Source organism: Gorilla gorilla, chromosome 2 (genome assembly GCF_029281585.2).
Source record: "Gorilla gorilla gorilla isolate KB3781 chromosome 2, NHGRI_mGorGor1-v2.1_pri, whole genome shotgun sequence".
NCBI classification, from domain to species: domain Eukaryota; kingdom Metazoa; phylum Chordata; class Mammalia; order Primates; family Hominidae; genus Gorilla; species Gorilla gorilla.
The window spans coordinates 24,724,529-24,749,006 of NC_086017.1; the positions used below are offsets into that span (position 1 = coordinate 24,724,529).

Genomic DNA, 24,478 nt, shown 5'->3' on the forward strand with positions numbered 1-24,478 from the left:
AGGGCCTAAGCAAAGGATAGAGGCATGAGGAGTGTGGTGTGTTGGAGGAGTTCTGTGAGCCTCAAGAAGTCTTTGTCTGCAGCCAGACCCTTCTGCTCGTGAGTGGGGTCTTCCCCATGCCCCAGATAGCCCCTGCCCATAGAGGGGCCACTTGAGGACTGAATTCCAGAGAGAGCTGGTGGTGCTGGTGGAGAAATCCTGAGCCTGGCCAGAAGTGTGGAGCCTGCAGTGCTGGCAGGGTGTGCTGGGCCCCGATGGCTGGTGGCCTCAGGCTCTGCATGAGGCACTAGGTGACCCAAGTCCAGAGTCTCCCTCCCTCCCTTCCCTCCTAAGAGCTATTTCTTTCCTCCCATGAGAACCCCTCAGTCTGGCTGGTCGGTTCTGCAGTGGGCGAGATTTAGCTGCAGGCAAGAGGAGAGTGGACCGCAGGGGGGATTTTGAGAGAGATCTGAGAGCCAGGCAGTGCGTGGTTTAGATTTGGGTTCTCAGAAGGGTTTCAAAGCCCCCACAGATGCCTGAGTCCTTTTCTCTAGGTCGTTTTTTTTTAACCTCTGCTTACACACCTCCAGTGTTGGAGAGCTCACTGCCTGCTGTAACATTCATTCATTCTGCAGCTTATTATCCATCTCCTCTGCATGCCAGGAACTGTGCTGGTGTGTAGACATGGCCTTTGCCCTGCTGTGGGTCTTGGAGTCCAGTAGTGGAAGACATTTTTTATTCCATGTTAGACAAGTCTAAATTTTAAAAATTCTTGGCCGGGCACGGTGGCTCTTGCCTGTAATTGCAGCACTTTGGGAGGCCGAGGCAGGCGGGTCACAAGGTCTGGAGTTCAAGACCAGCCTGGTGAACATGGTGAAACCCCGTCTCTACTAAAAATACAAAAAATGAGCCAGGCATGGTGGCGTGTGCCTGTAGTCCTAGCTACTCAGGAGGCAGAGGCAGGAGAATTGCTGGAACCCGGGAGGTGGAGGTTGCAGTGAGATGATTGCGCCATTACACTCCAGCCTGGGCGACAGAGTGAGATTCCATCTCAAAAAAAAAAAAATTCTCTCCATTGAGGAGAAGTCCCCGAATGTAGGGGCAGGTAATGAGCCAGACAGAGCTGGTTAGATCCTGCCCCATGGGACACTTACTACTTCTGTGACCCTTAGACAACTCACAGACGTGTGCGAGCCTCAAGTCTCCCCCCAGGAAAGTGGAAAGACTGGGTGGTTTTGAGAATTAAATTCCTGGCATTTAATTACATGCCTGGCAGGTAGAAGCCACTTATCTGATAGTAGTTGTAACAGTTTCTCCCTTCCCGCTGACAGTTGTTCCATGGGACACAGGTCCTCCCTCTCTATCTAGAGCTATAGATCTCATCAGCTCCTGCCCCAGCACAGCCCTGCAGGGAGTTGGGTCCCCGTGAATTCCCCCTCTTCAGGACGCAGAAGAGAGGCCATACCGGATGGCAATGGGGAGGCAGACAGACCAGATGCAGACCCCAGATGCAGACCCCAGCTCTGACAGCTACTGGTGTGAGACCCATGAGCACATCCCATTACCTCCCCGAGCCTCAGCAACCTGATCTTTAAAACAAGGGAAGCAGTGAGGCGGCAGATGGCACAGGGCAGAGCTCTGTCTTGGCCCCTCAGCCATTTGCATCTGGCCACCTCCTCTGGCCATGCCCCTCTGATCTCTGCACCTCTCCCAGGGACCTTGAATGCCAGGAACAGACACAGCAGCCTGGCTTTCCCCAATGTGTCCTCACCCTGTCCTCTACTTCATCTGTCCCTGGTCTTGGCTCACTGGCCCTCACACACCTGAAGCTCTCTGAAAAGGGTGCCAGCTCCTCCCCTTCAAGCCAAGCTCAGATAGCACCTTCTATGGAAGCCTAGCCACCACCCCCGTTTCCCCTCTCCCTCCTCCTCCTCTAGCCCTGCTTCTCCTCTCCCCCCCACTCCCCCCGTCTGGCATGGCCCTTTATCAGAACTTCTCCTTCCCTCAGGGATAGGCCTGCATCCCTCTGATTACCCTGCTGTGATTAGGCCATCAGCCTCACAGTCTGAAGCTGGGTCCTCTTCTTCCTCTGGCTCAGCGCAGCCCTTCCACTGAGCAGTGTTGATAACTCTCTAATGGAGGGATACATGGGAGGAGGGCGGCCCGACAGGTGCTCAAGCCAGGGAGTGCCATGGTGAACAAACACACTTAGGAAGAATTTTTCTTCCTCAAAGGTGCCAGTTTCAGAAAATAATCTGAACTGCAGAACAGAGTTGGGGCATCTGGGCGCCCACGCCCAGCAGTTTTGTTAGACTGCGGAAAGTGTCCTACCAGGCCGCGACATCCCTGAGCTGCAGGTGGGGCTGCCCCCTGGTGGCTCCTTACAGTGGGAAGCCCCCCTACCCATTCATGATGGGCTCGTCCTCCTTCCTCCAAGCTGGGGCTGTAAAGCATATACTTTGAAGCAGGCAGGAGAGCCATGGGCAAATTAGGATGTAGCCTGGTCCCGAAAGGCGAAGGAGACCTTGGGGTGCTCATGGCAGTTGCCATGGCAGCAGGAACTTGAGGGGCCATCACAGAGAGGCTGGGGCTGCTCTCCCTAGTGACATAGGTCAGTTCCCTGGGTCTGGGAGGGTTCATGGGCAAGGTTCATGAACCTGTGCGCAGGTTCACTGTGAGAGCAGCCCTGACATTCTCTCCCGAGCACACTGGAGGGACACTCATCAAGCCATACCCCTGGCTCCACTACCTGCTAGCTGTGACTTCAGGCATGGCCTCTGGCCTCTCTGGGCCTCAGTTTCTCCCTCTTGGAAATGAGGATGATGATCATGGTGCCTGTAGGTTAGGACTGTGGGAGTGCACGTTAGGACTGTGGGAGTGAAGTCAGGGGCTTGATCCAGCGCCTGGTGCAGAATCGGTGTCAATGCACTGTAGTGCCTGTCACTCTTAGAAGGCAGGGCAAGAACAGGGCTTCACAAACTAGAGCTGCAGGCCAAAGCCAGCCAGACACCGATTTTTGTCGATAAAGTTCTGTGGGAACACAGCCACATGCATTCCATCATGGGTTGTCTGTGGCTGCTTTGCACAGCAGCAGAGTTGAGGGCTGGAGGCGGAGGCCTGAAACATTCGATACCTGGCCCCTAAAGGACAGTGCCCCAACCCCCACCTACTCCAACTCTACTGGGACACAGCAAGGCCCGGAGAGAGGGAGGGGTTCCTGAGGTCCCATGGAGGGGGTCAGTGGTGGGCCAAGTCTCCTGCATTGCCATGGCTGGAACCATGGAGTCCTGAGAAGAGCTAGCTGTGGGAAAACTCATTCTGTTCCCTCAGCAGGCTCTGTCTATCCAGGGAAAAGAAGTATTCATTCCAACTTTTCACATGCATTGTCTTGTTCTATCCTTACACATCCCTACTTTATGTTTTCCTCCATGCCTGCATGGCTCTCCTTGGTTCATGTCAGCATCATGTGTAGAGGACTTGCCTTGGTTCACATTGGTGCCATGTGTCCAGAGCTCACTCTGGTTTATGTTGGCACCATGTGTAGAGGACTTGCCTTGGTTCACATTGATGCCATGTGTCCAGGGCTCACTCTGGTTTATGTTGGCACTATGTGTAGAGCATTCACTTTGGTTCATGTTGGCACCATGTGTAGAGGGCCCTCTCTGGTTCATGTTGGCACCATGTGTATAGGGCTCATCCTGGTTGATGTTGGTGCCATATGTCCGGGGCTCACCCTAGTTCATGTTGGCATTTTGTGTACAGGGCTCGGCCTAGTTCATGTTGGCACCGTGTGTACAGGGCTCACTTTGGTTCACATTGGTGTCATGTGCACAGGGCTCTCCCTGGTTCATGTTGCCAGGTGGACAGGGCTCACCCTGGTTCATGTTCCCAGGTGGACAGGGCTCACCCTGGTTCATGTTGGCACCATGTGTACAGGGTTCACCCTGGCTGATGTTGGCGTCATTTGTACAGGGCTCACCCTGGTTCATGTTATTGCCATGTGGAGAGGGCTTGCCCTGGTTGATGTTGCCATGTGCATAGGGCTCCCCCTGGTTGATGTTGGTGTCATGTGTAGAGGACTCCCCTGGTTCATGTTGGCTCCATGTTTAGTGGGCTTATTCTGGTTCATTTGGCCCCATGTGAAAAGGGCTCACCCCAGGTTCATACTGGTCACGTATGGAGAGGGCATTCTCTCTGTGTCCACGATAAAGTAATGGTGGTGGTGTCTCCCATTTCCCAGAGGAAGCTGAGACTCAGCTGAGGAAAGGGCTTGGTCATAGTCTCAACGCTGGTCCATAATATGGTCAGGATTTACAACCCTGAGCGTGATGTCATCTTCTCACACCTGAAACCGTTTAGCTAAACAGAAATACTCTCTCCTAAGGAGATAAAGTGACTTTCATTACATGTCCTTCTGTCTGCCCTGCTGTGGGGAGAGCTTTAGTTGTTCATTCAACAAATATTAATTGAGCACCTACTCTGTGAAGGGACCTGGAAGTACAGCAGCAAGCAGGGCCCACCACTTCCCTCTCCTCAAGGTGTCTCCCAACCCTTCCTTAGCTATACTTTATTGAGCTTTATTTCTTTAGTGAAATGCATCAACCTTAAGCGTATGTGTTAGTTGGTACTGACAAGTGTATATCACAGTGTAACCACCACCTGGGTCGAGATGTGGAACATTTCCAACCTCCAGAAAGTTCCTCTGTGCCCGTTTGGAGTTCATTTCTCCCAACCCTGGGGGCCCCCATCAACCACTGGCCTGACTTTTGTCCCTATTTAGATTAGTTCTGCCTGTTCTGGAGTGTCACAGAAATGTCATCAAACAGCATATACTCTTTTGTGCCTCGCTTCTTCACTCAGCATGATTTTGAGATGCATCCACGTGGTGGTGTGTACTGGTGGCATGTTCCTTCTGGCTGCTATAAGGTATTCTGTGGTATATGGATAGACCAGTTTGTTTATCCATTCACCTGCAGATAGACATTGGAATTGTCCCTACTTTCTGGCTGTTACAAATAAAGCCACTGTGAACATACTCACACGACATCTTGAGGGCATATGCATTTATTCCTCTCAAGCATCGAACCAGGAGTAGCGTGGCAAGGAAGGGGCTCACATTTTGGCCACAACGTTTTTGCTCACCTGTGGGGGTTACTGAGGAATACAAGATGCCTGTGCACAGCGGAGCTCAGGGATCCTTTGAGGACAGAAGCCTGGCGCAGCCTTCTGGGGCCAGGGTCCTCTAATAGGGTTTCCCTCTCTCCAGATGAACGATGTGCTCCTGTACACCTATCCCCAGAAGGATGGGAAGTACCGGCTGAAGAACACATTGGCTGTGGCCAACATGAAGGTAAATATCTGGTGCCAGGTACCCCAGGGTTGGGGGACAGGGAGACCCCAGGGGAGAAGGGGACAGCATCCTGCTCCTAGGAGCACCCAGACCAGCTGGAAGAGGGAGGCCCTGCGGAAACAGTGTTGGGCTACAGCAAGTTTGTGCTGTAAGTTGCCCAGGGAAAGGGGAGGGGGATGGAGGGCTTCCTGGAAGAGGAGACTGAACCCTTAGAGTGGATAATATTTGATCGGATCAGGAAGGAAGGGAAGGAGGGGCATCCTATGAGGAGGAAAATGCATAAGGAAGGGCCTGGGTTGGGGGAACAAGCAGGTGGTTGGTAATTTTTTTAATTGTGATAAAATACACATATCATTTTAAAAGTAACCATTTTTAAATGTACAGTTCTGTGGCACTAAGCACATTTACATTGCTGTGTATCCAGCACCACCATCCATCTCAGAACTCTTTCCTCTCCCCAGACTGAAACTCTGCCCACATTAAAAACCAACTCTCCATTCCCCTCCTTCTCAGCCCCTGGCACCTACCATTCTACTTTCTGTGTCCATGAATTTGAGTACTATGGGTACCTCGAATGAGGAGTCACACAGTATTGATCCTTGTTTCACTTAGCACAGTGTCCTCAAGGTTGATCCCTGTCATCTGTAGTATGGGTCAGAATTTTCCTTCCGTTGTGTGGATAGACCACATGGTGTTTATTCAATCCTCTGCCGATGGACACTGGTGGCTTCCACCTTTAGGCTGTTGTGAGTAATACTGCTGTGAATATGGGCATATATGTGGGGCTTAGCTCCGTGTAACTTGGTCCTGAAGATGGGAACACTTGGGAGCTGTTGGGGACTTTGAGGAGCAGGAGGTTTTAGGAAGTTAATTCTGGTGCAACAGGAGGCTGAAGTCAGAGAGGGCAACACTGAGGTGGGACAGTGGAGCCGCAGGCGGTTGTCATTGTCAAGGGCAGAGGCAGGGATGGCCAGGAGAGCTGAGAGAGGCACTGTGCAATCTCTCTTGATCCTGTAGGCTCTTTACCATGGGGAAGGGGAAGGAGGAAGCACCTTTCTCAGCACGGAGGTTTGTTCCCTTTTGGAACCAAAGGCTCCACCGAGGAGCCTGTTAGAAAAAGGCATGGGAGACGTGGTCACTGGCAGGTACTTGTCCAACATGACAGTGCACCTGGGGTTGCCCGGGCTGGGCCCTGAGCATGACGCTCTGCAGCCTTCCCAGCGGTGGGTGAGTGGCCAAGAATGATGGAGCTGGCAGCCAGACACCTTCCACAGCACCTACCATCACAGAAAGGTATGCCCTGAGGCTAGAGAACGGCAGTAGGTGGACACGGTCCCTCTGTTCATCTGCTGCCAGGAGAAGCCGGTCTACACTTGCTCCTCCCTGCCCCACCCTGAAGGAGGCTGCTGTTGGTTTTCCAGGTCAGCCGCCCTGTGATGGAGAAAGTGCCCTACGCTCTAAAGATCGAGACTTCCGAGTCCTGCCTGATGCTGTCTGCGAGGTACGGGCAGGTGGAGGGAGGATGGCGCACAAGGCAGAGGTGTGAGCATGGGAAGGTTCAGAACAACAGATAAGGATGTGCTGTTTTTATTTTGGTATCCTTCTGGGTCAAAGTATCCTTCTGGGTCAAAGGACTTTTTTTCTTTTCAGTGTTTCTTAACCTTTTGGGGAATTTGATAAAAACTTTTCTCCCCCCAAAAAATGTACACACTCATAAAATTTTATATATAACTTCAGGGGTTTCTAGAGCCCATGGCTTAAATATGGCAATAGCAATGTCTCATGTTTGTGGAGCTCTTTATGGATGATTGGGTCTCTACAGCAACACGAAAAGTTAAGGCAAGTAAAAAATGTATTGTGTGCTGCTGTTCATAAAGTGGCCTGCCTTTTTGCTTTCCTGTCTAGAAGATGAGAGAAAAAAAAATAATAAGTGAGCGTTCATCACTTATGTTGCCCTGTCTGTATGGTGTCTTAGTCCATTCAGGTCACTATAACAAAAATACCAGGCCGGGCGCGGTGGCTCATGCCTGTAATCCCAGCACTTTGGGAGGCCGAGGCGGATGGATCACAAGGTCACAAGATCGAGGCCATCCTGGCTAACACAGTGAAACCCCATCTCTACTAAAAATACAAAAAGTTAGCCGGGCGTGGTGGCGGGCACCTGTAGTCCCAGCTACTCGGGAGGCTGAGGCAGGAGAATGGCGTGAACCCGGGAGGTGGAGCTTGCAGTGAGCTGAGATTGCGCCACTGCACTCCAGCCTGGGCTACAGAGCGAGACTCTGTCTCAAAACAAAAACAAAAACAAAAATACCATAAACTGAGTGACTTATAAACAACAGAAATTTCCTACAGGCTGCAGGTCAGGAAGTCCAAGGTCAAGGCACTGGCTGATTCGGTGTCTGGTGAGGTTCTGCTTCCTGGTTCAAAGACGGTGCCTTCTCACATAGACAATGCCACCTCATGTGGTGGGAGGAGCAAGGGTCTCTCTGGGGCCTCTTGTATAAGGGCACTAATCTCATTTGTGAGGGCTCCACACCCATGGCCTCATCACCTCCCAAAGGCCCTGCCTCCCAACACCAGCACCTTTGGGAAGAGGATTTCTGCATTTGAATTTGGGGGGACACAAACATTTAGACCACAGGGGGGCATGGCCTTTCTATCAGAAGGGTCTGCATTTTCTCCAGGCCCTCAGGTTGCCTGGGATCCTCATCTCTGGCTTCAGACCATGACCTTAAAGAGCATCCCCTTTTCCTTCTTTCAGGGCAAGGTAAGCTCAAGCTCTCAGGGGCTTGGAAACCAGGGCGGTATGCCTCCAGCTAAGAGTAGCTCTTCAGCCAGGGACGTGCATGGCAGGGGTCAGCAAGGCTTCTGGGGCTTGGTTGTCTACTCTCAGCAAGCACATGAGATGGGATGGCAGCAGTGCCTATCACATGGGGGTTTATCCTGCATTGGGCGGTTCTGAGTGTGAAATGGGATCTAAATGCACTTATGCACATGCACTCTCATAGATGCATTTCCTCATTAAAATCATTTATTAGGTGGGGCATGGTGGCTTATACCTGTAATTCCATCAATCTGGGAGGCTGAGGCTGGAGGATTACTTGCGGCCAGGAGTTTGGGACCAGCCTGGGCAACATAGTGAGACCCTGTCTCAAAAAAAAAAAAAACTTAAGCATTTATTAGCCACACCTCAGTGCCAGGTCTGGCAACAATTTAGCCGTTGTTGTGCTCTCCAGGAGCCCACATTACAGGTAGGAGAGTTGTAAACTGCTTCAGATGCAGGGCAGTAACTGCTGTAACAATTAATAGTGGTAATGACAACAGTAACAGGCATTGGACACCTGTCAGGCCCCAGACGCCGCCGTGATCCTCATCACTACCCTTAGAGCTGGGGTTTGCGGCTCCTTCCGTGCATAGGGAGTTGAGGCTTGCAAAAGGGTCACACAGCCGGGTGAGGTGGAACTGGAGTTTGAACCCAGGACTGTGTGGACCAGAGCTCTTATCTGTTACAGTCTACTGCATGAGGGAGTAGAAAAGGGCTTGGAAACCCAAAGGAGGGACTGCCCCATCTGGAGGAGTGAGGGAATGCTTCCTGGAGGAGGTGATGCCTGGGTGGGGGTCGTGGCCTCACCTCTCCTTGTGATAAAATCAAGGGCAGGAGGCTGCCAGCAAATAGTTTCTGTTAGTCTGGCCATGACATGAAGGTGGTGACGATCCACACGTGGACCTTCAGGTGGGGCTGCCCATCTCCCAGGGCAAGGACAGTGGACTTTAGCATGCCAGTCACCTTCCTGCTAGTCCAGACCCTTCACACTTGAAGCTCCCAGGGGACAGCAGGACCCATTCATCACATTTTAGGGACATGGTGTCTTGCTGCCCACAATGCTGATTCAGCCTCTGCCCTGCAGCACTGCTCCCGCCCAGGCCAGCGGGCCCTTATGCTTGCTTTCCGGGGCAGGTTGCACACTTACCTGTGGTGTAGGCGCGGCATCTAGTGGACACTGTGAGAACTTCACCCAGCTAGCTGGCACCCAGCCCAGGCGTAGCTCTTGCCACTCAGGAAGCCCTCCCTGGTGCAGAGCAGGGACTTGGAAAGTGCCTGTCGGATGACTGTCTGGGAAGCTATGTGGGGAGATGAGGAAGGTGGAAGACACAGATGTTTACCTTTGCCAGCTCCCACCTACCCCTCATCCTCCACAGGTACCCAGCCCTCTGTCCCCTGCCAGCCCGTTTCTCCTGAAGTATGGGACCCTCTGGGCCTTCCTAATGTCTCTTGCTTTTGCACAATGTTGACAATGTGGTTCCACGTCCCACATCTCCCTTCATCCCCACAGCAGCCCTGGGAGTTAGGGGAATATCATTATTCCAGTGTAAGAAGAAACAGACCCAAGGACAGCTAATGGACCAGTGGTCTGCTAGTAAACCTAGTCTGGCAGGTGATCTGTTCTTTGCTGGTGGTTCTGGGCAGTGTGAGAGGTGCAGGCTCAAGGGGCATCTGAGTGAGAACCTCATCCATGCCGAGATGGAGGGTGGGAGGCAGAGCTGCTCCTGCCTTTGCTCACTCCAGCCCATGCCCGCAGCTCCTGTGCAGAGAGGGACGAGTGGTATGGCTGTCTGAGCAGAGCCCTCCCTGAGGACTACAAGGCCCAGGCGCTGGCTGCATTCCACCATAGTGTGGAGGTGAGTGGGTGGGCAGGGCCCACGGGCCACCAGCCTCGGAGACCTGGGGTTCCCTGGGCGGGCATTGCTGTTGCCACTCACACCCAGATGGACGTGTAGCTCCTGTCTTGGGGCACTGGCTCCCCCCACACCCCTACCATGCTCCCACCCTAGTCAGGGGCGGCCTCCGTGTAACCTAGGAGCCCAGCACCCACAGTCCTGTTCTCACAGTCTGGCTGTTTCCCAAGCAAGGGTGAGCATCCTGGAGGGTGCAGGAGAGGCCTTCAGCATCAGACCCACTCACCCACACACGCACACACTGCACAGAGAAGCAGGGCAGGGCTCACTGGGCTCTGCATCTGGCTGGTCTCCTGGCCACATTCCACATTACTCAGCCAATTCTGTTGCTGCAGATACGAGAGAGGCTGGGGGTTAGCCTTGGGGAGAGGCCCCCCACCCTGGTGCCTGTCACACACGTCATGATGTGCATGAACTGCGGCTGCGACTTCTCCCTCACCCTGCGGCGTCATCACTGTCATGCCTGTGGCAAGGTGAGTCGCTGCATCTGGGGTGAGTGTATGCATGGGGGTGGGGTGGGGGAAGGGCATGTCCCTGCCCAGCCGGGGGCTCAGGGATGTCCAGCAGCTACTGTAAGTCCCAGAGTGAGGCATGTTCACACCAACCTGAGAGGAACAGATTGCTAATTCCCATTTTATAGATCATCAAACCAGAGCTCCAAGTCCCAGGCCTCTTCCACACCACCACGTTTTCAACAGAAAACTGTAGCATACATGGCTATTGTGCTTGGAGAAAAAAGTATCATGTAGTGGTTAAGGGTGCAGGCTCATCAGAAAAGCAGATAGGCGCTGGCTCAGAAACAAGATGAAGCCTTGCCGGAAAAGTAGGGGACACGCACAGCTCCATGATCAGAACCTGGGGCTCCCTAGGGGCAGTTGTGGGTGGATTAGCAGAGGGAGCGGAGGGGAGGGTTGCAGGTCTCCTTTGCATGCACTGAGAGGGGTGAGAATCTTCCCACCTGGGCCTGCAGATCGTGTGCCGGAACTGTTCGCGGAACAAGTACCCGCTGAAGTACCTGAAGGACAGGATGGCCAAGGTCTGCGACGGCTGCTTCGGGGAGCTGAAGAAGCGGGGCAGGGCTGTCCCGGGCCTGATGAGAGGTAACCTGGGGACCACTTGCCTTCTTCCAAGTGGCCTGGTGGCTTCTCCCCAGGCTCCAGTGGCTTCTCTGTGGTCCATGGTTCATGCCTGAAACCGCTTTCCCTGGAGGGAGTTATTCACTCCATGGAGGGAGGAAATAGAGGTTCGGGCACCATTTTCCAATATGTGGATTCTGTGGAAAATTGATCGGTGTCCCCAGAAGAAGAGCTCTGTGGGTAGCTAAGCTTAGGAATCAGTGTGTCTATAAGGGGACAGAGGCAGGGAACTCGTGTGTCCTTTACCATAGAGGCCCTCTTGTCAAGTGTCCTATAGGCCTGTGTCCTGTAGCACCGTTTGGGTCTAAGGACTATATAAGCGTGGCAGCAGAGGAGCTGGGGTCAGGGAGGGGTGAAGCTGTTCCACACAGGAGCCTTGGGAAGCTGAGCCGGCCCTTGAGAGACCTGGTCAGTGCTGAAGGGACAGGTCTTGCCAAAGCAGGGTCAAGTTCCCAGGAAGGAGAGCAGGTGTATCTTGGGCCTAAAACTGAAGTCTTTCCCTGGCCTCCACTCCACGGGGCTGGACTAAGGTCATCAGAGAAGACAGCCCAGTCCCTGCTACCTGGAGGCCTGGAGGTGAAGGGCTGTCCAGCGCCCTGGAAAAGTGTCCCCTCCCCAGCCCCCATAGCCTTTGTCTGTTCCTGCAGGAGGGAGGGAGGAAGAGTGCTTGACTTTCAGGTCCCACTTAACCCCCATGGCTCACATTCCTAGAGGGATTTTACAGGAATCAGCGTTCCAAAGACAAGCCGCAGGCACGCCTCTCACCTCCCTTCCACGTGGCTTCTTTCGGTTACAGAGCGGCCTGTGAGCATGAGCTTCCCGCTGTCTTCACCCCGCTTCTCGGGCAGTGCCTTTTCATCTGTCTTCCAGAGCATTAACCCCTCGACCTTCAAGAAGCAGAAGAAAGTCCCTTCAGCCCTGACAGAGGTAAAGCAGGCAGGGCTACCCAAGTGGGAAGTAGGGCATTTGGAAGGTTCATGGTCATCCTGGGTAGACGGAGTCAGACCCTGCCCTGTCCCAGCCTGACCAGTCTCTTCCGGACAGAGCATTCCTAATGGAAGCATCCCAGCTACGAGGACCTACTTGACAGTGATGGTGCTAGGCGACATCTTTCCCATCCTTCTCTCTACCTCTCCCCTCCTCCTCTTTCTTTTCTCTCCTTTTTCTCCTGCCCCATAGCTTAGATCTAGTACCCAAGCAGACTGCACAGATCACAGGGGCTCTTCAGTCTAAAGGAGCCAAATTCCTGGGTTGGTCCTTCCATGTCATCCCCTCATCCTAGGGGTCCCAACCCGGCTCAGGTGTTGACGTCCCTGGAGGCCATGGGCTCTGCAGGAAACTTCAGAACTGGCTAAACTCAATTGTATTCCACAAATAGGACCAGATTGTATGTCTGTATTTCCATTCACAACCACAGACCAATGTATGTCTGTGAATACACAAGGAGTCTACAAGTGTGATCAGCTGCTTCCAAGTTAGTCCATTAATATCAAGTAGCAGGTAGCAAGGGTTTAAAAAAGTGTTAGGGAATGGAAAATTTAAATAGGTACAGTTTTATCCATTAACTTGTTCCTTTTGCAAATTAAAAATCTTGGAAATAACACATACGGCCAGGCGCGGTGGCTCACGCCTGTAATCCCAGCACTTTGGGAGGCTGAGGTGGGCAGATCACGAGGTCAGGAGATCGAGACCATCCTGGCTAACACAGTGAAACCCCGTCTCTACTAAAAATACAAAAATCAGCCGGGTGTGGTGTCATGCACCTGTAGTCCCAGCTACTCGGGAGGCTGAGGCAGGAGAATCGCTTGAACCTCAGGGAGGTGAAGGTTGCAGTGAGCTGAGATGGCGCCACTGCACACCAGCCTGGCGACACAGCAAGACTCTGTCTCAAAAAAAAAAAAAAGGGGCCGGGCGCGGTGGCTCACGCCTGTAATCCCAGCACTTTGGGAGGCCGAGGCGGGCGGATCACGAGGTCAGGAGATCGAGACCAAGGTGAAACCCCATCTCTACTAAAAATACAAAAAGTTAGCCGGGCGTAGTGGCGGGCGCCTGTAGTCCCAGCTACTCGGGAGGCTGAGGCAGGAGAATGGCGTGAACCCAGGAGGCGGAGCTTGCAGTGAGCCGAGATCGCACCACTGCAGTCCAGCCTGGGTGACAGAGCGAGACTCCGTCTCAAAAAAAAAAAAAAAACAAAAAAACAGAACACATACATGGTTAAATATTTTTCCCAAAAAAGTACAAAACAGCACATATGGTGAAAAGTGAGTTTCTCATCCTTCCCAGCCTCCCTCAATCCCACTGCCATCAAGTTTCTTATGGATCCTTGTGGAAATTTTCATGCACATACATAATACAGATGTACATTCATAGATCTTCTTTTTCTACCCAGAAGACAACATATTATACAGAATCTCTTCTGTTTTCTCCACTTAATTTGTCTTAGAGATCATTTCATAATCACATATATGTATAAACCTCACATGTTTTACATTGCATTCCTCTTTTACTAGTAAGGAAATTGAGACTTAGAAGAAGTCAGCAAATTGCTCATCATTAACCACCTAGTAATTGGTAGAGCCTGAATGGGAAATCCAGGTTGGTATTAACTCCAAGCCTGCGTTCCTCACCACATAAAGCCTGTGGACAGAATACTACTACCCCCCGCCACCACAAAGAGTAGTAATAATAATAAAAGGACTTAACGCTGCACACACCCCACTAGGCAGGAGACTATAATACCTTTTAGGCAACAATACAAAGAGGATCCCTCCCTAAATGTGAGGAAGAGATAAGTTGAAAGTGCAAGAGTTAATTTTAGAAGGAAGAACCTTTTGCCGAAGTACCTGAACGAAGTTTCTTGAGTTGAGGGGCTTAGGTTGAGAGAGGGAACCAAGAATCTGAAACACCACTAGAGGGCAGCATCAGCATTCCCAAAGTCAGCTGGGTCCATTCATTAAATCCTGTTTCTCAAAGCATGAAGCACTATCTTGCTGACTTTGGTACTGGGTAGATCCTGAGACCTTATCCAGTGTCAAAGCAGTATAAGTAGTCAGCCAAATGGTTTGCAGTGTCATTTTGAATTGTGCTCTGTTTGAACTGTGCCTGACCACCGGGGTGGCCTGACCGCTCTGCTTCCCTCCTGCCAGGTGGCTGCCTCTGGAGAGGGCTCTGCCATCAGTGGCTATCTCAGCCGGTGTAAGAGGGGCAAGCGGCACTGGAAGAAGCTCTGGTTTGTCATCAAAGGCAAAGTTCTCTACACCTACATGGCCAGTGAGGTAGTAGTGATCTGCACTCTCTCCCCTCTCCTCTGTCCTGTGAAATGACCCCCTGGGGCCTGCACACATCCTGTCACCTGCAAAGCTGTGTGAGTCCTGGCTGCTGAGCCAGTTCTGGTGGCAGTCAAGTCTTTAGTGAGCAATGCCATGTGCTCAATGTTGCTGTGGCTACACAACCACATATGACTTCAAAATCTAAGGAATTTGCAGTTTCTTTGTGGAGATAAGAAGGTACGGACATGCCAAGCTGTGCCGCAAAGTGTTTAAATGGCACAGGCCCAGCATCTAGGACAAAGATGGAACAAGCCAGCCATGCCACAAAAGAAAACGCCTTCCTACTGTCTACTTAGATTGCTTGGGGCAAAATTCAGCAGTGTGGAGGAAGCTACTCCCTTTTTGTCTGTCCATTTCTTTTATAGGGTAACTCTAGTAATTCTTCTAAAGAAAACTGAAATCTATATTTTATAGAATATCTTACTTTAGGTGAGAGAGCCTTGGAAATCAAGCTTACTTCCAGAGTAGACAGATGTGTGGCCATGGTTGTGTAGCCGGGTGCTGTGTGGCCCTGACCCAGGCTGAACCTGTTGGATAATGTGAAACATTTCTATCTCCATGCTTCACCAGCTGGTGGCTTCTAGGTGGTCAGGCATAGTTTCAGCTTTGAAAATGGGAGTTAAATGTATTCTGACGAGCTGCAGAGGGTGGGTGCTTTGCTCCACTGGGACGTGCATGTCAGGGCTGGCTCTTCTCCCCTGGCCACAGATGCTAGCAAATGTGCAAAAGGCACTTACTTCTTTGGGGCATGAAGCTTCCCTCTGGAAGGACCTGCAACTGTGAAGGTTGCCGTGTGCCCATCCCCAGGGATCACAGAGGATGGCTTTCTAGAAGAAATTGCTTTGGAGCCATACTTAAACACTTAGCAAGGCCCCACATCTGTTTACTCCAAGCAAAGCAGGCAGACAGGGGATCTGCCATAGGCCTGAGTGGCTTGGGTACCTGGTAAGCTGCACCCCACCCTGAGGGGCCTTTGCCTGTGTCCACAGGTGGGGTCTTCCACACTGTGGGGGATTTTTATCTTTCCAAAACAAACTGAACAGTTGTCATGGAAGTGACAGCATAAGCTTATTTTAAAAGGTGGATTTAGGGGCCTGGCATGGTGGTTCACGCCTGTAATCCCAGGACTTTGGGAGGCTGAGGATCTCTTGAGGCCAGGAGTTCGAGACCAGCCAGAGCAACATAGTGAAACCCTATCTCAACGAAAAATAAAATGAATGAATGAATGAATGAATGATGGACTTAAGTATGACTCCAAAACAGTTTCTTCTAGAAAGAGGAATTTACATAATTTCTCAATAAACCTGTTCCAGCGATGGAATAAAGCTTTCAAATACCATCAAAGAAAAAGAGGTTCTGATGAAGTGGATAGCTGGTTTGCACTGTCTACACCACTGTGCACCCCTGTCATGTACCCTGAGGTGGCCCAGAGCTGATGCAACTTGCTATTTAGTAACAGTCCTGGGAAAAAGCGACTATCAAAAATACATAGGTATCTTTATTTTTTCCAACATTTTCTGTTTGTTTCAAGACAGGGTCTTGCTTTGTTGTCCAAGGCTGGAGTGCAGTGGTGTGATCACTGTTCACTGCAGCTTTGAACTCCTGGACTCAAGCCATCCCCCCCAACTCAGCCTCCCAAGAAGTTGGGACCACAAGTGTGTGACGCCAGGCCTAGCTAATTTTTTTTTTTTAATTTTAATTTTTTTTTTTGAGATGGAGACTCACTCTGTCACCAGGCTGGAGTGCAGTGGTGCAATCTTGGCTCACTGCAACCTCCACCTCCCGGGTTCAAGTGATTCTCCTGCCTCAGCCTCCTGAGTAGCTGGGACTACAGGCGCCCACCACCACGCCCAGCTAATTTTTGTATTTTTAGTAGAGACGGGGTTTCACCATGTTGGCCAGGATGATCTCGATCTCTTGACCTCATGATCCACCCACCTTGGCTTCCAAAGTGCTGGGATTACAGGCGTAAGCCACCACGCCTGGCCAATTTTTTTATTTTTTGTAGGGGCAGTCTCACTATATTGCTCAGGCTGTTCTCGAACTGCTGGCCTCAAGTGATCCTCCCACCTTGGCCTCCCAAAGTGTTGGGATTACAGGTGTAAGCCACTGTGCCCAGCCTATCTTTTCCAACATTTTATTCTTTATTATATTTATTGTTTATAAATATTTTCAAACATAAAGGAATGTTGAAAGAATTTTACAGTGAACTAGCCGGGCATGGTGGCTCATGCCTGTAATCCCAGCACTTTGAGAGGCTGAGGCAGGAGGATCACTTGAGGCCAGGAGTTAGAGAACAGCCTGGCCAACATGGCAAAACCTCATCTCTACTAAAAATACAAAAATTAGCCAGGGATGGTGGCACGCACCTGTAGTCTCAACTACTTAGGAGGCCGAGGCAGGAGAATCGTTTGAACCCGGGAGGTAGAGGTTACAGTGGGCCAAGATCACACCATTGCACTCCAGCCTGGCCAACAGAGCAAGACTGTCTTAAAAAATAATAATAATAATTTTACAGTGAACTATCATATGACCATTAACTGGATTGTACAATTAACATTTCCTACATTTCTTTTATCAAGTACCTATCTATTCATCCTTCTATACCTTTTACTTTTTGATGTTTTTCAAAATATACTTAACCCTATGAATTCAATGTTTTTGTACCTTTTTTTTTCCTTTTGAGGTCTAATTTATATATAATGAAGTGCACAAATCTCAAATATACTATTTGGTGAGTTTTGATTAATGCACACACCTACAAATTGCCACTATCATCCTGTCCCCAGAGGCAACACCCTGTTGCAATTTTTTTCCACCATAGATTAGTTTTGCCTCTTGATCCTCAAACAGATGGAATCATGTGTGACTTCCATTAACCATGATGTTTTTGAGATTCATTTATGTTGTTGCATATAGCAGTAGTTCACTTCTTTTTATGGCTGAGTAGTCTTCCATTTTGTGAATATACCAGTTTTGTTTAGCTGTTCACCAGTCAAAGGACATTTGGATTGCTTCTAGGTTTTGGTGATTATGAATAAAGCTGCTTTAAACATTTTCATACAGGTTTTTGTGGGAACATAAATTTTTATTTCACTTGGGTCATTACCTAGGATTGGAATTGATGGATCATAAGGCAGGCATATATTTGGTTTATAAGGAATTGTGAGGCCTTTTTCCAAAGTGGTGTGCCATTTTACACTCCCCCAATAACGTGTGTGAATTTGAGTTCTGGTTGCTCCACATCATTGCTAACACTTGGTGTTGTCAGGCTTTAAAATTTTAGCCATTCTGGTGGGGAGTGTTGAGGTAACTCAATGTTGTTTTAATTTAGATTTCCCTAGTAACTACTGATATTAAGCACATGATTGCTTTCATGTGCTTATTGGCCACTCATATTTCCATTTGAGAAGTGTCTATTCAGATCTCTTGACCACTTTTTTAAAAGTGGTTGTGCCTGTGATTAAGTTATAGGATTTCTTTCTGTATCCTGTATACCAGGCTTTTGTCAGATAAATGTTTTACAAATATTCTCTGCCTGTCTGTGGCTTGCCTGTTCATTTTCTAATGAATGAATGAATGAATCTTTTGGTGAACTGCAGTTTATAACTTTGAGGAAGTCTACTTTGTCAGTGTTTCCTTTTATGACTGTTGCTTTCTGTGTGCTAAGGCATTTTTGTCTACTGCAAGCTACAAAGTTATTTTCCTCTATTTTCTGGAAGCATTAATGTTTTAGCTTTTACTTATAGGTCTATCTCAAATTAATTTTTGTGTGTGGTATGACATGGGAGTTGAGGTTCCTTTTTTTCATTATGGATATCCAGTTGTTCCAGCACCATTTGTTGAAAAGACTTGCCTCTCCCTATTGGATTGCTTCAGTGTCTTTGTTAAGTCTCAAATGATTGAATAAATAGAGGTCTATTTCTGGACTTTCCATTGTGTTTCATTCATACATTTACCAATCCTTATGCCAGTACCAAACTGTCACAAATACTGTAACTTTACAGTAAGTCTTGAAGTCAGGTTGTGTAAGTCCTCCAACCTAGTTCTTTTTTAAGACTGTTTCAAGGCTGGAAAGGTGCCTACGCCTGTACTCCCAGCACTCGGGAGACCAAGGCAGGCAGATCACTTGAGGCCAGGAGTTCAAGACCAGCCTGGCCAACACAATGAAACCCCATCTCTACTAAAAATAGAAAAAATTAGGGAGGTGTGGTGGTGCATACCTGTAATCCCAGCTACTTGTGAGGCCAAGGCATGAGAATCGCTTGAACACAGCAAGCAGAGGTTGCAGTGAGCCGAAATCACACCACTGCACTCCAGTCAGACTTTTTTTTCCCCAGACTCTGTCTCAAAAAAGAAAAAAAATTGTTTTGGGCATTCTAGGTCTTTTATGTTTTCATATAAACTTATCAATTTCTATGATAGGGATTATGGAATCTATAGACCAATTTGGGGAGAACTGGCATTGTAATATTGAATCTTTCAATCCATGAACATGGTACATAAATTTTCATTTATTTAAGCCTTGAATTCTCTTTTAATGTTTTGTAGTTTTTAGTGTAGACATCTTATACTTCTATTAATATATTTCTAAATATTTTTTGGATGCCATCGTGAATGGCATTTATTTTATTTTCTAGTTGTTTGCTGCTACTATATACACATAAAAACTGATTGTCTTGTGACCTTTCTAAATTGATTTTTAGTTCTAGTAGTTATTTTGTGTTTTTTTGCAAGCACAAATAGTTCTACCTCTTTTCTGACTTTATGTCTTTATTTCTTTTTCTTTCCTTAATGTAATAGTTATGGTCTCCAGTACAATGTTGAATTGAATTGATGAGAGTGAACACCATTCTTGCCTTGTTTCCAATTTTAAGGGAAAAGCATTTGGTGTTTCACTATTAAGTATGATGTTAGCTGTAGGTATTTTATAGATGCCCTTTGTTAGTTAATGAAGTTTCCTTCTACTCTAGTTTGCTAAGAGGTTTGCTTTTTTGTTGTTGTTTTTACCATGAATGGATATTGAATTTTGTCAAAGGCTTTTTCTGATCTAGCAATCCTTGAGAATTGATTCCTTTTATTTTAAAAAAATATTTCTTAGTTTTCTGGGGTTTTAGGGATGAATTCTCACTATGTTGTCCAGGCTGGACTCAAATTCTTGGCCTCAAGCAGTCCTCCTGCCTTGGCCTTGAGTGTAGCTGGGTCTACAGGTACATGCCACTGTGCCCAGCTTGATTCTATTCTATACACAAACTGTACTCCCCTTCTTCTTCCTCCCACCACCATTCTAATATGCTTAATTATATCTCTTTATGTGTTTTTACAAAGTCTGTATTGTTTATGAACATGTATGTTTTTACATAACTGTGTATAAAAATGTCTTTATCTATATATAAAAATCTTTTTCCACTGAGCACTATGTGTGTAAGATCCATCTGTGTTCTTTAGGCATATCTCATCAAATTGTTAGCAACTTTATAGCACAGACAATGCAAGTGCTCCATATTGAAATACTGCAAATGAGGTTTTGGAAGAATGAGTATAGAATATGTGATCAGAAGTAACTGCAAAACTGAGTCACTGACTGATGAAATCCATGGAAAGAATGTGGGGTTAGAAGGTGGTCATGAGTGCAAATTCTGGATCTGCTCTTTACTGCTGTGTGATCTTGGGCAATTAACCTTTTTTGAGCCTTGGTTTCTTCTTAGAATGGGAGTGACACCTTCTATGATTGTTGTGAAGATTAAAGATAATGAAAATGTAACTGCCTGGTCCCTGATAAACTGTCACAATATGTTGAGACATAGTGTCTCAACATACGTCACATATGTTGAGACAATATGTGAGACAGAGTCTCACTCTGCCCCCCAGGCTGGGGTGCAATGGTGCAATCTCGGCTCACTGCAACCTCTGCCTCCCGGGTTCAAGCCATTCTTCTGCCTCAGCCTCCCGAGTAGCTGGGATTACAGGCACCTGCCACCACACCCAGCTAATCTTTGTATTTTTAGTAGAGATGGGATTTCACCATGTAGGCCAGGCTGGTCTTGAACTCCTGACCTCAGGTGATCCACCCGCCTCAGCCTCCCAAAGTACTGGGATTACAGGCATGAGCCACCACACCCAGCCAGTGTTGTTTCTTTCCTTCCTCAGGGCTGGCTCTGGGGGGAAGCGAGGGTCAACAGTTTGTGTGTGGTGAGCCCGAAGGTGCCAAAGCACACCCCACACAGAGGCACTCTTCACACATCTCAGATTGGAGATAACAGTAAATGACTATGCAGAGTGCGGTGTTTAATGTCAATTTTTCCTTCTGTCCTCTGCAGGACAAAGTGGCCATGGAGAGTATGCCTCTGCTAGGTTTCACCATTGCTCCAGAAAAGGAAGAGGGCAGCAGCGAAGTAGGACCTATTTTTCACCTTTACCACAAGAAAACCCTATTTTATAGCTTCAAAGCAGAAGATACCAATTCAGCTCAGAGGTACGAAAAGAACTAATTAGTCTTATAGCTTTTTGTTCTCTCAGAAGGCAACAAGTTGTTTCTTGGGGCTTTGGCTTCTGTTCTGCTCCATTCATCCTATCCCATTAGGTCCCTTTGGGCCATAGCAGAACTGCAGAACTACCTGTTCTTTGTCACAATCATGTTTAGACTGTTTGGATTCATTCATGAATCAAGGATGCATTGATTCAGTAAACTTTTGCCCTGTGTTCCAGGCCTTTTGCTGAATATAGAAAACATGTTTGAGAAACAAATACAACTACGACATGGTCCTTGACTTCAAACTAAGAGGAATCTACTAGTCCAGTCTTTTCTAGGTTCTGTGACCAGAGTCATAGGCAGAGCCGCAAAACCAAATGTCCTCTCTGTTTTGTTTTATAGGTGGATCGAGGCCATGGAAGATGCGAGTGTGTTATAGCAGTTATCAAGCATGTGGACTTGTAACAAATTCTTAGGTCAATATGTGAATGCTTTTAGAAGCTAAGCTGTGGCTCAACTCATCCGGACACACACCTGGATTCAGCAATGAGGCCTGACCTTTTTTGCTATAACCGCCCCACCACTCCCCTGCCCTTGCCAACATCTTCATGAGTGGAATCCTTAAGGGATATTTATGGACCTCTCCTTTTCTGTGTTTTCCACCCCCACCCCCACCCGCCACCCGGTAATAAACTATTTCCTTACCCCGCAGTGAGTTAAAATTTAGTAAGATGAAGATGTGGAAACCAATGAAAAGTACATTTAGAAATGCAGGCTTTTTAGTAGAAAGAAGCTCTTACAGTTTTTACTCATGATAAATCTTATCACCTTTCAAAAATTGATTGTGGTGCCTCAGGTGAAATGAGAAGCTATCAGTAACAGCTACTCTCATCGAAAGCACTTTATTATTTTACGGAGCTGCAACCTCCAATTTTGTGTTTTCTAAGTGATTTACTTAAGTCAATAACAGATGGAATCCTGTGGACTAATGTGCCACCAGTTTTCTAACAAGGGTGTACATAAAATGGATTTGTGCAGACCTGGCTGTGGCTTGCTGGTGTGCAAGCACACATCACTTTAGAGGGGCTGCGCCCCACCAGATAGGAAGGGGAGGATTTTCTCCTCCAGTCGACCTTGTGACCTGTATACTAACATAACTTATTAAAGGAGGGGTCCCTCCTCCCCAGAGCAGTCCTCAACACTATGTCAGTGCTGGAAATGCAGCCACTGGCAGATCTGGCCCCCCAGAGGTCACCGCAGAGCCTCTGAAGAGTCAGGGTCTGCTTTAATTTATTGTGTGCCTTTCTGTGTTTACCTCACTCAAGCTGACAACATTGTTTATGGGAATCTATCCTTTTAGACACACGGTAATCCTTGGGCTGTATTACTGAAGGCTTTTTATTTTTTGAGAGGTGAAAAAAAGAGAAAACAAGTTAGACTCCAAAGGTGAATTCCTGGTCTTGGCAGATGGCTCTGGGAACAGCGAGGGAGCACAGAAGTCGTGGCCTGAGGCTGTTCTGTGGGCACTTGGGGCTAAATCGCCTCCTGACGGTGACTGTTGCTTATTCTGCTGGACAGGTTTTTACATAAAGCAAAGGGCATGTGAGGGGTGGGATTCCTTGTTACTCTTACTGCAATAAAAATCAATTGTCTGATATCCTGTCCCCATTCTGTTGCTGCCCTGTCCCCTACAAAAAAGGGAATTTGCTGACAAACTTTTTGTAAAAAGCACCATCTCTGGACTTACTTGCATTAAATATTTTCAGGGGAATTTTTTTTTCCAGTTTGCAGTTCTTTTAAAATGTTTGCATTATACATGTAACTAATGGTTCACACTAAGTGATTAGACAGTGTTTTTGTTAATTTTTGAGGGCTTAATTCCAACTGCATCATTTTCATCATCAGACACGGAAATGGGTTTCCTAGAGCTGTTGAGCAGAGCAGGACTTCGGTACCAGGCAGGGGGACGTTTCCCCAGTCTGCTCATGTTGCCGCCCGTGGTCAGTTTCTGAGTTCCAGATAGAATTACGGGTCTGAGAGTCATCAGAAGGCCTCTTTTACTTTATATCATCATCCTATTTTGGATGCTCTGTAAAGAGGTAATAGGGCTTTTACTTCTCAGTGAATAGTTACCCTAATAAAAATGTCTGGGTTATAGATGAAAAACACACTGGACGGGTTCTGTAAAAGGAAACTGGCAGGGGCTCATGTGTGACTGGGCAAGGGATTACCTTTTTATCTGGACATTGTATTACAAGTCCTTCCTGTGGTTCTTTGTGTACTCATTTCAGGCTAATTTCTGCTACCTTTTCTACTGGGGATGAAGCCACCCCACCCGGTCAGAGGGTGCACCTTCCCACTGGACCCAGATGCTGGGGATATGACCAGCCATGACACTACGGAGATGCTGCTCGAAGTCCCCCATAATACCTGCTCTGCCCCTCTGCTCACTGGGCACAGAGCAGCCCCTTTACTGTGCACCCCCAGCAAAGGCCATGTTTATCAGGAAGAAGCAGCATAGACGAGCCACTCGAATTGCTCTGAGCTTTGGTGTCTTCTTCTATTACATGGAGATCATTCTAGCTTCTCCTACAGGTTCAGGGGAAAAGGCACAAATGGAATGTTTGTGAAAGTGGTCTGAAAAGAGCAGGGCCCATAACTTTACTTTTACTTTGTATAATAACACCATGCCCTTCCCCACTGGTTTATCAAAGTCGTGGGCCCTGCTCTTTAACAGCACAAAATGAAGACAATACACAGAAGACCTTTTTCCTTATCCATGAAAATTGGGGCCAGGTGTGGTGGCTCATGCCTGTAATCCCAACACTTTGGAAGGCTGGAGCAGGAGGACTGCTTGAGTCCAGGAGTTCTAGACCAGCCTAGGCAATATAGTGAGACCCCAACTCTAAATTAAAAATCAGCCAGGCATAGTGGCTTATGCCTATAGTCCTAACTACTTAGGAGGCTGAGACAGGAGGATTCCTTGAGCCCAGGAGGTCACAACTGCAGTGAGTTATGATCATGACACTGCACTCTACCCTGGTAACAGAGTGAGATCATGTCTCAAAAAAAAAAAAATGGCAAGGAAGAGAAACCCTAACACAGTAAGGCTGAACTTTGGTCATGGAATCTAATCTTCTCTTTCATTTTAATCACCTCAGGAAAGCACAGACCTTCACAGGGTTGGTCTCTGCCTGCTTCTCAGAATCAATAAAGGTTTATAATAAAACTCAAAGTTTTACTGAAAAGCAGCAGCACCTATTTCACATGAATACTGGCTTCACACTTTCCCTGCAGATTGAATGTGTTTCTTGAGTCTGGGTTAGTCTTAGTAAGTAGGAAGAATTCTGTTCCTTATTACTAATACAAAGCACACCAGAAACATAAACAGTAGTGTATGTTCCTGGGTCGTAATAATTCTTTTGGCTGAGCGCAGTGGCTCACGCCTGTAATCGCCAACACTTTGGGAGGCCAA

At 48.2% G+C, this 24,478-nt stretch overlaps 1 protein-coding gene and 1 long non-coding RNA gene across 5 annotated transcripts in view; one reads left to right on the forward strand and one right to left on the reverse strand.

The window, feature by feature from the left end:
* FGD5 (FYVE, RhoGEF and PH domain containing 5) overlaps positions 1–22,774 on the forward strand; it is a 124,215-nt gene extending 101,441 nt beyond the window's left edge. The window contains exons 13-21 of the mRNA XM_031009545.3: positions 5,246–5,329; positions 6,751–6,830; positions 9,910–10,009; positions 10,402–10,539; positions 11,037–11,166; positions 11,999–12,129; positions 14,349–14,477; positions 20,852–21,006; positions 21,406–22,774. Of these exons, the coding sequence (XP_030865405.3) occupies positions 5,246–5,329; positions 6,751–6,830; positions 9,910–10,009; positions 10,402–10,539; positions 11,037–11,166; positions 11,999–12,129; positions 14,349–14,477; positions 20,852–21,006; positions 21,406–21,442 (984 nt within the window). The 3' untranslated portion in view covers positions 21,443–22,774. The remainder of the gene's footprint in view (positions 1–5,245; positions 5,330–6,750; positions 6,831–9,909; positions 10,010–10,401; positions 10,540–11,036; positions 11,167–11,998; positions 12,130–14,348; positions 14,478–20,851; positions 21,007–21,405) is intronic.
* LOC115934025 (uncharacterized) overlaps positions 5,317–24,478 on the reverse strand; it is a 31,585-nt gene continuing 12,423 nt past the window's right edge. The window contains exons 2-7 of one of the 4 annotated variants that reach the window (XR_010132653.1): positions 11,968–12,089; positions 11,082–11,339; positions 10,293–10,395; positions 9,301–9,451; positions 8,389–8,475; positions 5,317–6,606 (exon numbers count right to left, since the gene is read on the reverse strand). This is a non-coding gene — a long non-coding RNA (uncharacterized lncRNA). Of the gene's footprint in view, positions 6,607–8,344; positions 8,476–9,300; positions 9,452–10,292; positions 10,396–11,024; positions 11,340–11,967; positions 12,090–18,754; positions 19,794–24,478 lie in introns of those variants that run through there. The other 3 variants (XR_008677965.2, XR_010132654.1, XR_010132652.1) reach the window with 3 other exon arrangements.